Below are 15,860 nucleotides of genomic sequence, written 5' to 3'. Positions count from 1 at the left end.
AGCGAGGAAAAATTGCGAAGCCACTTCCAGATTCGGAATTGGCCTACAGTGAGAGAGGCCTCATAGAGAACTCCTGGGTCCCAGTGGGGAGAGAGGTGCTGTAGACCCAAAAGGGAACGACAAAAGTGGCTGGCAAAGAAGCTGGGTGGTTTCTGGCCAGCACCCCAACACCCAGGAGGCAAACCAAGAGGGTGGGAGAGCGGGGAGAAGGGTGGTATAAGAGGAATTAAGAAGGAGTGAAGGCAAAGGGGCTGCTCCACCAAAAATGACACGTCAGAATACCTTTTCCTCCCCTCCCCACCCCCAGCCCAGCTCTCAGCTCCAGGACTGAGCTCGGGCCCAAGACTGCCAGGCACGCGGTACTTCCGGCCACACTCACACGGGTGAAGGGCCAGCCACCCCTGACCGGGACGCGTGCAGGTCTGCAAGGGACACAGAGTCATCCTCAGGCAAAAGAAATTCGCTCCCGCGGTGCCCACGCTCCAGCTGGTCTGCAGGACTCCAGCAGCCCAGTACATGGCCACCCTCTCACGAGGCAGACGAAAAGAAGGGAGGAAAACGGCAGAACTGTTGGAGGCTGCAAGGGGGAAAACCGTTGGCTACTGAGGCTGCGCAAGGCCCCGTCCAGCTCGTGCGGCCCTCGTGGGGTCTTCGCACACCTGGAGCAGAGGACCCGCCAGGAGGCGGGCTCTGATGTACTGCACCTGCCCCTGCGCCGGCTGCTCGTCACCTGCACCAGCGGAGGGCTGAGGTTTCTGTAGTTGGCGGGCTTCAGGGAGGCTCCTTGGGCTCCTGGGTTCCAAGAGCTCGAGGTGCAAAAGATAACAATGAACTAGAGAGGGGCACCTGGGTGGCCCAGTTGGTTGAGCGACTGCCTTCGGTTCAGGTCATGATCCTGGAGTCCCAGGATCGAGTCCCGCATCGGGCTCCCTGCTCAGCGGGAAGTCTGCTTCTCCCTCTGACCCTCCCACCCCCTCATGCTCTCTCTCTCTCTCTCTCTCATTCTCTCTCAAATAAATAAATGAAATCTTTAAAAAACAACAACAACAATGAACTAGAGAGTCTCAGCTATCAAACCGAGTACTGCTTGCCCAGAACTCATCCACTGGAGAGCCCTAGTACATTTATTTCCAACCAAACCTTGTCTGGATGTATCCAATAAGGGCTTTTTGACTCTTCCTTGGGAACTTTTCCCCAGAGCTGCTGGAGAAAGAGATCTGCATGCTACTTTTAACCACCCACAAATGTGAGCTAAAGCAGAGAGAGTAAAAATTTTAAAAACCCTCCAGGCAAAGGGGATTTTTAAATAAGATATGAAATCCTAAGAATTTGATCAGTGCGGGGCTGATAACCATTTCCACTAGTGGATGGGAAAGCTTAACTCATTATTTATGAAGTAGCTAAATGCAGAATCCAAAATTCCCCTCTTATCCTTTGTCTGGGATACACCAAGGTTGCTAGATCTCTTGTCCCACCACGTTCTACCTAATTGTTTTCTAACTCATTTGTAAATCATAATACGTAATACACCTCTGACAAATTCTTTTAGAAGAAATAGAGCAGTGTTTCTCAAACTTTTTTCATTCTCTCTCCCTCAAGGGCCTTTTTAGACTTTCTCTGCCGATCGTTCAGCTCCACCCACCCCCAACATGAAATTAAATATTAAAGAATAAGAGGGGCGGCTGGCTAGCTCAGTCCATGGAGCAAGCAACTCTTGATCTCGGGATTGTGAGTTCGGGCCCATGCTGGGTGTAGAGATTACTTAAAAATAAAATCTGAAAGAAAAATAAAGAATAAGATTTTGTCTGGTAGGGTTGAACTTTAGGGAATGAAACCCTTGTAATATCTAATATTTTCCCCCAACCTCCCGCATAACCAATTTTACACTCTTGGGGGTGATAGTGCCCCCTGTTGAGAATACACCATTAGAGCAGTTTTACTTCCTAAAATATTCCTTGTAGAAACTATATTTTGCACCCTTTCAATATCTGCAAGGATTTCCTAAAATGAAGTTTTAATTTGGTGTACAAAGAACAGCTTTAAAAAAAAAAAAAAAAGGCAAAATCCACATTAGACTCCCCCATCCCTGCTATCCTAACTAAACTCTCTCATGATCCTGTTTTGTGCATTCAAGGGAAAAGCTGAAACAAGGAAAAAGAAAAGAATAATGGGAAACTAATCATGTTCAGCAGGAGAGGACTAGAATGAAAACTATTCAGATTGCAAGAATAAGAGTATGAACTGTGACTCTCTGCCCAATGAGTGCACCTCCACTAGAGCCATGTAAGTCCTTAGGACCTGCACATCTGTCTTCTAATTTTTCCCACTAGTCCTGTCCTCGTCTGTTATAAATTATTTTGGTCCTGATTTCTTAGCTTTAATTGTGTATTTCCTATAACTGCCTTAAATTGTGAAATCAAGGAAATATTTCATATATATTTGTTCTGTATGTATATATAAATCAGAAGTACATATATGCACTCATATACATGCATGTCAATAATCAATTAGTTGGGGGCACCTGGGTGGCTCAGTCGTTAAGCGTCTGCCTTCGGCTTAGGTCATGATCCCAGGGTCCTGGGATTGAGCCCCGCATCGCATCAGGCTCCCTGCTCAGCAGGGAGGCTGCTTCTCCCTCTCCCACTCCCCCTGCTTGTGTTCCCTCTCTCGCTGTGTCTCTCTCTGTCAAATAAATAAATAAAATCTTAAAAAAAAAGAAAGAAAAAAATAATCAATTAGTTGAGGTACCCTAAATACTGTGAGATACTCGAGGGCATAAATCATGTCATATTGACCTCATAACCATAACACAGCAAGCATAGCCCTAGTTTGCTCAACAGATGACCTACAGAATAGTCTAAGCTTCCTGTGTGGCATTTCAACAGAGACACCAAATCAACTATTTGAGTTTATGTGATTTGGAATAATGCTTACAGGTTTGAAGACATTTCATTTAATTTTTTTATACCATAAAAGTTTTATTTCTGTTTCCTTCTGATACACATGGTCTTAAAGATAAGTACTTAGTAAAGATCATACATAGACACATGAAGCTAATGAAGCAATATAAAGTAAATATGCCTGTCCCCTAATAGAAGAATGAAATTTTGACACTAGAAAAGAGTGCTGGTTGTTTTGTGAGAAAAATCATAAGTTTTATATTATAATGGGTTGTTATACATACTCTACTAAACTTCAAGGCAACTCTTATATATGACATACCTCAGAAGTAAAACTTTCATCTGTATAGGTTGGGTATCATTAGAACAGTGCTATAAGAGATTCATAGAGAGGAGAAATCTCTTTACCATTTCTTTTTCCAAGACTTGCGGGACTGAAATTATGTCAAGGGTCTCCCAATTTTTTTATTTTTTATAGATCAGATTAAAATACTTTCAAAATGTAAAATATACAGTCTGATATCTTGTTCTATAAAACAGTTGGAACATTAAGAGGCTTTAAAATATCAACTCTTTTTGGACATTCCAGAGTGTGTCTGCACTCTTCTTAAAAAAGGCCTCCTCCTCCGAATTCAGGTTAACTTTCACAACATCTGAGACACCATTTCGCCCCAAGACACAAGGGATACTGAGAAAGATTTCTTCTTTTATTCCATATAAGCCCTAAAAGGCAAAATTAGATTATTGTTCAGTAACCTGATATAGAAAAGCAGTTATGCAAGAGAGCTTCAGAATAAAAGGATACCAGAGAGACCATGGAGCTCACTAGAATCAGAGGGGGGGCAGAGTAATTAATACCGATCCTAATGTCCTATGTCTATGCAGAGTTTGTGTTCAAGGACATGAAGAACATACCAAAGGCCTTCAAAGGGACCTTTGGAGAAAGGCACCATATACTTTACCCCTTACTGGTTCCATTTTTCTGTCCAAAGAAAAGATGCCATCCAATCCTTCATGATGCCATTTTATCAGTCCTGATAAAGGACTGCAAAATCAAGCAGCCTGTGTTTGATATAAACTACATCAAGAGAACAGTGAAGGCTGAAGCAGGAAGTGACTGGGAAGACTGCTTTGTATAAGTTGACCTTTACACCAAGAGGCACCATTGAGTTGGACGATAGATGCTACAGGTGACATCTCAATCCTCCAAAGGTGAAGCCTCCAGTGGAGCCTATAGGTACTCTCACATACCTAGCAGGGCCTTCGTCTTTCCCCTGACAGTTACCAATGGAATGTACCCTTGTCCTTCTGGCTACTTCTATCCACCACTCCATCTGACTTCCATCCAGGACCTCCCTTGACGAACATGGAATAGTTGCAACCATGGCCACCACCCTATTCTGGGCTCCTGGAGTCTCCAGCCAGCAGCCCTGATGTTCCCTCCACTCCTGCAGCTGAAGCCAAGGTCACAGAAGCAGCTGCCAGAGCCAATTACAACCTGGGCAAGAAACACAAGGCCTACATGCCCACAAACCAGTTTCTGCCACCTTCCTACTACCCCCTGGAAGATAAGACCTGGTAGGCCCCTCACACCTCCCTGCCTTCCACCACTCATTGCTCTTTCCTATCTACCCCTGGGGTTGAGTCTAGGGTTGGAGGAGGCAATGGGATGGTCTTGTTCTTCCTCCTTCCTTCCTTATAATTAAACAGTTACCAGGAACTAGCATGGAGGGAAAGAAGAGCCTCCTTGACTCTGGAGTGCTGCCTTCCAGCTTCCCGCAACAGCTCAGAGACCATAGGAGCTACTCAGCCAAGCTTCCCTCTCACCATCTCTGGGGCTCTCCTCAGGATCTCAGGGTGTGCCCCTTGCTCCTGTTTCACTCTAGTCTCCCATAGAGGGACTCTGGCCACCCCTCCACCACAGTGCAGCTCCCTCATTTTGGAGGCACTTTATATTCAAACTCAAAAGCTCCATCACACCAGCCATCACACACTGTCTTCCTCTGAGGGCCCCTGCCAGCCTATACTCACATTCCCTCCACTCTGGTCTATGCCTAGCCATGGAAGGCCACATTCCTGCCAGACTGTCAGCCCACACTCCATTCCCAGCCAGGCTCCAGCTCCAGTTACACTCACCTTGCCTTGCCTTTCCTGCCCTTGGTCATTCTGTTGCCACCTCTGTGTAACTTTTGGAGCTTCAGCATGAGTTGCTAGGGATTGGGTGGCATCAGAAAAAAGTCCACTGTGGCTGAGGAGGAAGCCCCTCTGCTTCCCTGTTAGTGTTGGCGGAATTTGTTTCCCCTCTGCTTCCTCTGTCTGTCTTCTAGAAGGGGCTTCTTGGACTAGAATTGGAGAATGTATATCCAATCCCATCATGCCATCTGGGGGCTGCTGGGTGGGCTGGAAATAAGGGTCCTGGCGCCTGGGGCTTGGCCCTGCCTGGTCCTATGTACTGACCATGACCTGCTACCCAGCCCCCTCTTTTCTTTAAGAGTCATGCCTGGTTGACAGTATGACCCCTGAATACACTAAAATTGGTTCTCATTTGCTCCTGGACTGGCCAAGAAATGAGGAAAGGCTATTTAAAAAGAATTCCCTATATATTTAAAAAAAAAATCCAGCAATATATTAATATGACATAAACTGTTTTTGTACCCGTATTTGCTGAAATGTGAAATAATAAAATTGAAGTAATTGCGGTAAAAAAAATATAAGAATATATGAATGATTATGCTCTTAATGTTAAATGTTTAAGTTTTCCTATAAAATATAACTTGTCACGGGGCGCCTGGGTGGCTCAGTCAGTTAAGCATCTGCCTTCGGCTCAGGTCATGATCCCAGGGTCCTGGGATCAAGCCCCACATCGGGCTCCTGACTCAGTGAGGAGCCTGCTTCTCCCTCTCCCTCTGCCTCTCTCCCTGCTCATGCTCTCTCTCTCTCTCTGTATCTCTGTGTCTCAAATGAATAAATAAAATCTTTTAAAAAAATAAAATAAAATATAACTTGTCACTAGAGGGTATTATGTTAAGCGAGATAAGTCAGTCAAAGAAAGATAATTATCATATGATCTCACTGATATGTAGAATTTGAGAAACAAGGCAGAGGATCATAGGGGAAGGGAGGGAAAAATGAAACAAGATGAAACCAGAGAGGGAGACAAACCATAAGAGACTCTTAATCTCAGGAAACAAACTGAGGGTTGCAGGAGTGGAGGGGGTGGGAGGGATGGGGTGGCTGGGTGATGGACACTGGGGAGGGTATGTGCTATGGTGAGCGCTGTGAATTGTGTAAGACTGATGAATCACAGACCTATACCCCTGAAACAAATAATACACTATATGTTAATAAAAAATAAAATAAAATATAACTTGTCCACTGATTTGTATAGTAAAAACTATGAAATTCCCATATTACTCAATCTCAGTCTCTTCTCAGAGCATCTGACACCTCCTTGACATTGCCTCAGGAGCGCCCTAGGGGTAATTGCTTATTCTCCCATATCCCCTGCGTATCCTCAAAAAGGAGGGGTGTACTCATTCTGTACTCATTGTCTCTTTCAAACCATTAGTCCCCTACTCTCTTAACATTCCCCCTATTTTTTGAAGCTCATCTACTAATGACCATTTACTAATCTCTTGGTTACTCCATCTCATTCATAAAAGACTGACAACTAGCTTACAATCTTTCCTCTCTGTCCCAATTTCTATGATTAACCTTGGTGACTTCATTGTCCATGTGGATAAACTAACCATAACCAAGTCCCTTGACTTCTTCAGCTCATAGAACCTTTTCTTCCCACCCCAAGGATCCTACTGTGGACCTTGTTAGAGGATTCCTCCATATCCAACTTAGATCCCATGATTCATCCTGTAACTCTTTCACCATACATAAGACTCTCTGCCCTATTTTAATTTTCAGTTTATAAATATTTCTTAAATTCCTTATTATTCATTTTCTTCTTATAATTTATTCATTTGTATGTAGATCATATTTAAGGGCAAAGGTCTTGAATTTTGTCTGTGACCCTTTAGCAGAAAGTCAACCCATTATTAACATGTGTATAAGCCAAAAGCTACACCTCCCCCATCCCTCCCTTCTACTTTCTACCCCACCCCCCCTTTTCATGCTCCAGCAAGTAAAACCCACACCCACATGAATTCAGCAATCTTTTCTCTCCATTCCTGTGCTCAGATCCCTGGAGAAAACTACAAAATAAAGTTAATTTTTAACTTACATTACAATTAATCTTAATTAATTAATTCATACCAACCTCAAATAAGCATCCACCTAACAGTAATTCTGCTTTTTGGGGGGTCAGATTCTATTTCTCACTATCTACAAAGATGATTTCAAATATTCTCAAACATCTGACTTCTCTAGACATCCCCTGATTCTCAGTAGGTGATTTTGTCTCTTTTCACTAAAAAGACAGAGGTCATCAGATGCATCCAATGCCAAACTTAGAAATCTACATGATTCACTGCCTATCCTCTATTACCTCCTGTTACAACAAAGAGCTCTCTCTCCTCCTTTCTAAGACTAACACCTTCATCTATGCTCTGGATCCCACCCCCTCTGCTTATTACTTCTATCTTCAATATCTTCTTTTACTATCAGCATCTTATCTTAAAAAAAGAAGAAAAAAAAAAAGAACACAAACTTGCCTGGCCTTGATTCTCCTCTCCAATTACTACTCTCTTTCCTTACCTTCACAGCCAAATACCTCAAAAGAGCTGTTTACGCTTGTCTTAATTTCCTCAAAAGTTCTCAAGGGACCCTCCAAATGGACAACTTGTCAATATCTGGAGACATTTTTGATTGTTGAAACTGGGGAAAGAGGGCATGCTACTGACATCTAACAGGTAGCTGCTAACATTCCACAATGCACAGGACAGCCCTCCAACAACAATGAAGAGCTATCTGGCCCAAAGTCAACAGTGCCGAGGTTAAGAAAACCCTAGTGTATTCCAATCAGGCTTTCATTCCTATTACTTCATTAAACAGGTTATCCATGACCTCTGTCACTTTATCCTCCTGAAATTTTTATTCTTAATTTAAATAACTTCTCAACATCAATCAACTGAAAACCAATTCTTTCATCTTTAAAGCATCCTCCTCTCTCTTGGTTACCATGAATCCACATTCTCTTCTCTTGGTTTTTCTTTTAACTCTCTGGCCACCACTTCTTAGTCACTTCGTGGACTCACACTATAAACTCAACTTTCAACACCAGAATTCCCCAAGATTCAATCTCAGTCTGTCTTCTCATTTTATTATACTCACCTTAGGCAAGCTCATTAAAATTCCCAACTGCTGTTACCAAGTGTAAGGGATATCTGTTGTCTGCAGTTGTCCAGCATCTCTTTGTTGTTGTTGTTGTTGTTGTTGTTGTTGTTGACAGAACTTCTTTTTCCCTTTCAGGAACTGTCTCTCTCCAAACTGACTCACACTTAGAACTCCAACCTAAAACTCTTCTACGAGTTCCAGAAGCTTGTACCCAACTGCCTACTTCCCCTCGGATATTGCAAAGGCACATGAAATTCAACTTGTCCATAATTGCAAACATGATCTTTAAATCTGATTCTCCTTGAGAATTCCCTTCCTCGGTGGATATCACTACCTATATAATGGTGCAAAATAGAAACCTACCAATGACCTTTCATTTCCTTGTTTCTCACTTCATTCCATTACCAAGTCCTATAAATGTTACCTCCTAAACACAGTGTCTCTCAAATTCATCCCCTTCTCTTTACCTCCACTACTATCCTTTCTGTTCTGGACTACTGCTCATCCTCTTGACAAGTTTCCACATGTCTACTCTTGTCCCTTTCAAATCTGTTCCCTCTGTCACAGCCATAGAAATATTTTTAACATGAAAACTTGCCAGTCCCTTGCTTAAGTTCTTTTGTTGGCTTTCCATAGCCCTTATGGTAAGGACTCAAATCCTTTTATAAGGCTTTCAGTGGCTGAACCTTGCTTACTTCTTCAGCCTCACCATGCACTTCCCTTCACTCTCTGCATTTCAACAACTGACCTTTTATTCAGATCCACAAGTGCCCTCTACTTAATTCTACCTCCGTTCCTCTGTACATGTGTTCCCTCTGTCTGTCCAGCCTTCCAAATTAACTCCTACTCATTATTCAGAATAGGTCACATTTTACTTCCTTAGGAAGTCTTCCCTTACCATCACCCATGCTTCTACCCAGGGTAGTTAAATTTTCTTCCTGTATACTCTTAAGTACTTGGTAGTTTTTTATCATAGCACTTATTGTAATTTGTAATTATATACTTTTGTAATTATTTTATTAAGTCCATTTCTTTAATTGAACTTTATGAGGTCAGGGCCTTTTTTGTTCTCCAGTATATCCTCAATGCCTGTATAATGTATATATGCCTGGCACATAAGGACTCAACTAATATTAAAGAAAAGATGATAAATGAAGAGACAATTTAAGCCTACCTTAACCATAGTAGAAACTGGATGCACTCTCCTAAGATTTTTTAAAATTGATCCTGCCAGATCTGTCACAGACAGTCCAATAGCCCAAGAGGTATACCCTTTCAGCTTGATAATCTCATAGGCACTATGGTTGTAGAAAGTAAGAAAATCAAATTCATGGCAAATCAATTCAGAGAAAACATATTATTTTTCAAGCATCCATTTTGAAGTAACCTATATGTCAATGCCACTCCCAGAGAGTTCTTCTAGAACTTCTTCTAGGCAATAAAAGTTTCTATACTATTTTCATAAACTTCATTATTCACTTTAAATAATAATTAACCCACCCTTCTCTTATCATAAAGGCAGAATACTAGGGCATATGTGCCACTAAGGATGAAATTTTTAAAAAAAAATTTTTTATGGTTGCTTAAGTATCCAAACACAGAATCTGATCATCTTGAAGGTTAGCATATACATCTTGCAGACCACTTAAAACAGTTACTAGGGTGCCAATGTAACTTTATATAATTATAAGCCATGTATACATATTTTTCATAAGAACAAGTCATTAAATCAACAATATATGAAAATATGGGAAAATGTTCATGATACATTTTCAAAGGAAAAAGGCACAGTACTAAAATTATACAATTTCTTATCTCAGGTTCATAAAAAACATCATTCATGTTTATAAAAACTTTAGAATTGCATCAATCCACAAAGTTATTTGTGATTTTTTTAAAGATTTTATTTACTTATTTGAGAGAAAGAATGAGAGATAGAAAGCACGAGAGGGAAGAGGGTCAGAGGGAGAAGCAGACTCCCTGCTGAGCAGGAAGCCCAATGTGGGACTCTATCCCGGGACTCCAGGATCCTGACCCAAGCCAAAGGCAGTCGCCCAACCAACTGAGCCACCCAGGCACCCTATTTGTGATTATTTTTAAGTGATAGTATCTCCTTTACACTTTTCTGAATTTTATTTTCTACGATAAATATGTATTATATTTCTGTATTGCCACCAACAGATTTGGTTTGATAGTCAAAGGCAAAGAATAAAGAAGTTTTAACTTAACAATGAGCTTATTTAGTTCTGAGAAAAGGATCCAGAACAGGAAAAGGAATGTTTGGCATCATTATGCATATCAGGTGGTCTTACAACCATGTAGGTACAGTTTCAAGTCCCTAGGACTGCACACAACACACTTGGTAGCAAAATATAAGACTGATGTGTGTATGGACAACCTCAGCACAAGATAGTTGAGACTGGACTGTACTCATTGTGATATTCTATATGATTTGAATGTCAATCTAAAATCAAGGGCACAGTTAGAAGGCATACAGATTGCTGTCAAATTTAGGATTAACTTTCAGACTCTCAATGACCAAGACTCTGTGGGGTAAATAAAAGGAAAGAGAGGGAGACTCTGCTGCCTAGTGATTGACTGAATGATGATGTAGGAGTAGAGGAAAGCTCTGCAGTAGATAATTGGGGAAAAATCTTACCGGTAGAATCTGGATGACAGATCCACCCTCTCAGGAATTAACAAAATGGACTGACAAAGAGAAAAGGGTTGAGAAAAAAAATGGCTAAAAATATAATCCTTTAGTTGTTATTAACCATCCTAATGAAAATAAAACTGCTGGTATAAAAGAAAGGTAAAGAGAGCAAATAGAACAAGCAGTTTTAAGGCTACTATCTTAAGACAAAAAGTGATTGCTCTATTAAAAACCTGGAGGGACATCCTAAAAAATCATGATGTCACTCCCCTGCAGTTGTTGGTTAGCCACTGGAAAATCAGAGGCTATAACATAAAAGAGTTGAGTTGTTTTTAGATAAAGACTAGCAGCATCCTGAGGATTCTTATAATTATAGATCCTCTGCTAAATGACCAAGGGGCAAATAATTTAATTTGGACACTGCACTGTTGGGAGGACTAATTGGAATGAGTACTGATCTGTATTGTGTTGCAGTATTTGTTATTTAAATCACACAGGACTTCAGTAGAAAATGTGGCCTTACTCATTATTTAAATTAGGTATCATACTTTAAATTAGAAAGAAACTAACATTCACTGTGGTACAATGATTAGGAATTGGGTAGACAAAGGCCAATATTGTAACATCCCTGCAACATTTAAATAGATGGGCGGCTCCATGACATTTGGAAACCAGTATTGGCTAAAACATGTTCCTTAGTGGCTGGGTTGTAGTTCTGCCTCCAAATCAGGTCATTCCTGCATTTACTGGGAAATGGCCTCTAATGGCCCCTATATCTGGAAACATATGGTATATGGGTAAAGGACACTTGTGTTGAGAAGGATAGGAAATGCTACTATAATATTAACATAGGTGTTTTTTGCTAGGCATTAACTTAATCTCTTATCTAAAGCTATTTGGTATAACAAAGTTTTGTAGTTTCCCTTAAGAAAATTTAAGAAAATGACGGGCTCCTGGGTGGCTCAGTTGGTTAAGCATCCAACTCTTGATTTTGGCCCAGGTCATGATCTCAGGGTTGTGAGATCAAGCCCCGAGTCAGACTCCATGCTGGGCGTGGAGCCTGCTTAAGATTCTCTCTCTCACTCTCCCTCTGCCCCTCCCCCCTGCCACATGCCTGCTCTCTCTAAAATAAAAAAAGAAAGAAAGAAAGAAAATGAAATACCGATAACAATTACCAAAGTGGAACAATAGTTGGGGAAATTTACCTAAAATTTCCAATTGATGTAATCCCTGTGGAAATAAATTGGCCAGAAGAGGAAATAAATTTGCTTTAGAAATATCAAATACACAATCAAATGAGTCTCTCAATACATTTAATAAGGTGATAGTAAATAAAATTGGAAAATAGGATAGTCCAATTAGCTAAGGATTACCAAAACATCTGTGAGTGATTTTGATTACCTGTTGTATAGATCCTGGTGGTTAGAGGTATACTAGCTTGTCTTTTTCTATGTATAAAATATCGAAGACACGTTTGTCAAAGGAAGTCTGAGGAATATATGATACAAAGATAATCACCTAAGGTCATGGGGAGGTATCATGGGTAGAAGGTTAACAGTAGGTATGGATCCTTTCCAAAAAGGCAAGACTATCTAGGAAGATGACTTTGGGTATGTTTTTGTACAAAAAATTTTTTAGGTTAAAAAAATTAGTTAAGCACTGGAGGGTTCTGAAAAGATGGTGAAGTAAGAAGCACCAGGATTCTTTTTTTTTTTTTTTAAAGATTTTATTTATTTATTTGACAGAAAGAGACACAGGGAGAGGGGGAACACAAGCAGGGGGAGTGGAAGAGGGAGAAGCAGGCTTCCTGCTGAGCAGGGAGCCTGATGCAGGGCTCGATCCCAAGACCCTGGATCATGACCTGAGCCAAAAGCAGACATTTAATGACTGAGCCACCCAGGCACCCTGGAAGCACCAGGATTCTATCTCCCCACCTAGACAATAATTATTGTGCCAAAATCTGTCTGATATAACTAATCTGGAACTCTGGAGTCTATTGAAGGCTTGAAATTTTCAAGGGAAGGCTCCAGTGGTAATTTGTAGTTAACTTCAGCCAATTTCAGCTCTTAGCACAGTAGCAGCTACCCATCCCCCACCCTCAGCAAGCAGCTGTTCACATGTTCCCCAAGCAGCTTGTGCACAGCCGGCAAAAAGGACCCCATCCTCTAAACATCAGGGATCTGTGCTCTAATGGCTGATGGGTTGTTTCTGATGACAGAGGTGTAGAAAAAGAAAGGCAGCCATTGTTGTTGTACCTCCCCCCGAAGTACAACAGCCCCTTCCCATCTGGCTAAAGTGAACTCCAGGGAATTTAAAAGGAGAGCATCCACTCCCCATTCCCTCTATTTTTCTCTTTTTCTCTTACTGGGAGCCAGATATTAAAGACTAGAACATAAAAAATCAATTGTATATATGGGGGAAAATTAGAAAGTAACCATGCATGACCAGGAAAATGCACAGGCTCAGAAAAGACCTAAAAGACCTTAAGATTATACCTCAGGCTGATCCTTGTCATGGAGACAGCCTTCAACAATAACACACACACACACACAAACACCCCAAACCCTCAGAAGGGAGAGAATCTGATTTCCAGAGTTAGTATATTATTAGATTCAAATATCCAGTTTTCAACCAAAAAATCACAAAGTATTCAAAGAAATAGAAAAGTATGGCCCATTCAAAGGAAAAATATTAATCAACAGAAACTGTCCCTAAGAAAGACCCAATGGCAAATCTATTAGACAAAGACTTTAAAGTAACTATCTTCAAGATGCTCAAAGAAATAAAGATGTGGAGTAAGTCAAGAAAATGGTGAATGAACAAAATGGAAATATTTTTTTAAAAAGAAAACCTAAGAAGAACCACCCCCCCAAAAATTCTAGAACTTAAAAGCATAATAACTAAAATGAGAAAATCACTAGTGGGATTCAAAGGCAGACCTGAGCAAGCAGAAGAAAGAATCAGCAAACTTAAAGACAGAACAATGGAAATTACTGAATCTGAGGAACAGAAAGAAAAAACACTGAAGAAAAGTAAACAATAAGATTATCAGCAGATTTCTCATTAGAAACTTTAGAGTCCAGAAGGCAGTGGGCAAATACATTCAAAGTCCTAAAAGAAAAAAAAATGTCAACAAAGGATCTTATATTTTATATTTGGCAAACTGTCCTTCTAAAGTGAGAGAGAAATTAAGATATCCCCAAAGACACAGAAGCTGAGGGAGTCATCACCACTAGACCTGACCTGCAAGAAACACTCAATGGAATTCTGTAGGGAAAAGTGAACAGTAACTCAAAGCCATATGAAAAAATAAAGATATCAATAAAGGAAAATGCACGGGCAAAATTATAAAAAGCTAGTAATATTGTAACAGTGGTTGCAATTCTACTTTTTTGTTTTTGGAGTAATTTAACAGACCAATACATTTTTTAAAAAGCAATCAAAAAGATAGTATTGTGACTTTAGTTTGTAATTCCTGTTTTCAAGTCCAAAAGACTAATGCAGTTAAAAGAATTATTAGTTTGTTTTGGGGGCATTCAATGTACAAACATGTAATTTTCTTTTTAAAGATTTTATTTATTTATTTGACAGAGATATACACAGCGAGAGAGGGAACACAAGCAGGGGGAGTGGGAGAGGGAGAAGCAGGCTTCCTGCTGAGCAGGTAGCCCAATGCTGGGCTCGATCCCAGGACCCTGGGATCATGACTTGAGCCAAAGGCAGATGCTTAATGACTGAGCCACCTAGGCACTCCAAACATGTTATTTTTGAAATTGATAATCAAAAGGGGTGAGGATGGAGCTGTAAAGGAGCAGAGATTTTGTATGTTACTGAAGTTAAGCTGGTACAAATTCAAATAAGTGTGTTATAACACTAGGATGTTAAGTGTAATACCCATGGTAACCAAAAAGAAAACAACCATAATAGTTACAGAATATATACAGAAGCAATTTAAATATTTCACTACAAAAAAAACAACTAAACACAAAAGACGACAATAATACAGGAAATGAGGAACAAAAGCTGTAAGGCATATAGAAAACAAAAATTCTCACCAAGATACTAGCCAATAGGATCCAACAGTACATTAAAAGGATTATTCACCACAACCAAGTGGGATTTATTCCTGGGCTGCAAAGTTGCTTCAACATCCACAAATCAATCAATGTGATACACTACATTAATAAAAGAAAGGACAAGAACCATATGACACTCTCAATAGATGCAGAAAAAGCCATTTGACAAAGTACAGCAACCTTTCTTGATTAAAACTCTTCACAGTGTAGGGATAGAGGGTACATACCTCAATATCATAAAAGCCATTTATGAAAAACCCACAGCAAATACCATTCTCAATGGGGAAAAACTGACAGCTTTTCCCCTAAGGTCAGGAACACGGCAGGGATGTCCACTATCACCACTGCTGTTCAACACAGTACTAGAAGTCCTAGCCTCAGCAATCAGACAACAAAAAGAAATAAAAGGCATCCGAATGGCAAAGAAGTCAAATTCTCACTCTTTGCAGATGATATGATACTTTATGTGGAAAACCCAAAAGACTCCACCCCAAAACTGCAAGAACTCATACAGGAATTCAGTAAAGTGATAGGATATAAAATCAATGCACAGAAATCACTTGCATTTCTATATACCAACAACGAGACAGAAGGAAGAGAAATTAAGGAGTCGATCCCATTTACAATTGCACCCAAAACCATAAGATACCTAGGAACAAATCTAACCAAAGAGGCAAAGGATCTGCACTCAGAAAACTATAGAATACTCATTAAAGAAATTGAGGAAGACACAAAAAAAATGGAAAAACGTTCCATGCTCATAGATTGAAAGAACAAATATTATGAAAATGTCTATGCTACGTAGAGCAATTTACACATGCAATGCAATCCCTATCAAAATACCATCCACTTTTTTCACAGAAATGGAACAATCCTAAAATTTATATGGAACCAGAAAAGACCCCGAAAAGCCAGAGGAATGTTGAAAAAGAAAACCAAAGCTAG

The 15,860-nt window shown here is 40.3% G+C and overlaps 1 protein-coding gene and 1 pseudogene across 4 annotated transcripts in view; one reads left to right on the top strand and one right to left on the bottom strand.

Moving 5' to 3' along the window:
• Positions 1–2,971: 2,971 nt before the first annotated feature.
• The window catches only part of LDHC (lactate dehydrogenase C), a 46,811-nt gene continuing 33,922 nt past the window's right edge, over positions 2,972–15,860 (bottom strand). For all 4 annotated transcript variants that reach the window (XM_027579359.1, XM_027579361.1, XM_027579363.1 and 1 more), the window contains 2 exons: positions 9,361–9,484; positions 2,972–3,623 (listed from right to left, as the gene is read on the bottom strand). In XM_027579359.1, coding sequence (XP_027435160.1) covers positions 3,459–3,623; positions 9,361–9,484 — 289 coding nt within the window. In that variant the 3' untranslated portion in view covers positions 2,972–3,458. The remainder of the gene's footprint in view (positions 3,624–9,360; positions 9,485–15,860) is intronic.
• On the top strand, positions 3,755–4,482 carry LOC113914348 (annotated as a pseudogene).

The sequence above is a fragment of the Zalophus californianus genome, chromosome 11 (genome assembly GCF_009762305.2).
Source record: "Zalophus californianus isolate mZalCal1 chromosome 11, mZalCal1.pri.v2, whole genome shotgun sequence".
NCBI classification, from domain to species: Eukaryota; Metazoa; Chordata; class Mammalia; order Carnivora; family Otariidae; genus Zalophus; species Zalophus californianus.
This window is presented reverse-complemented; position numbering and strand designations above follow the sequence as displayed.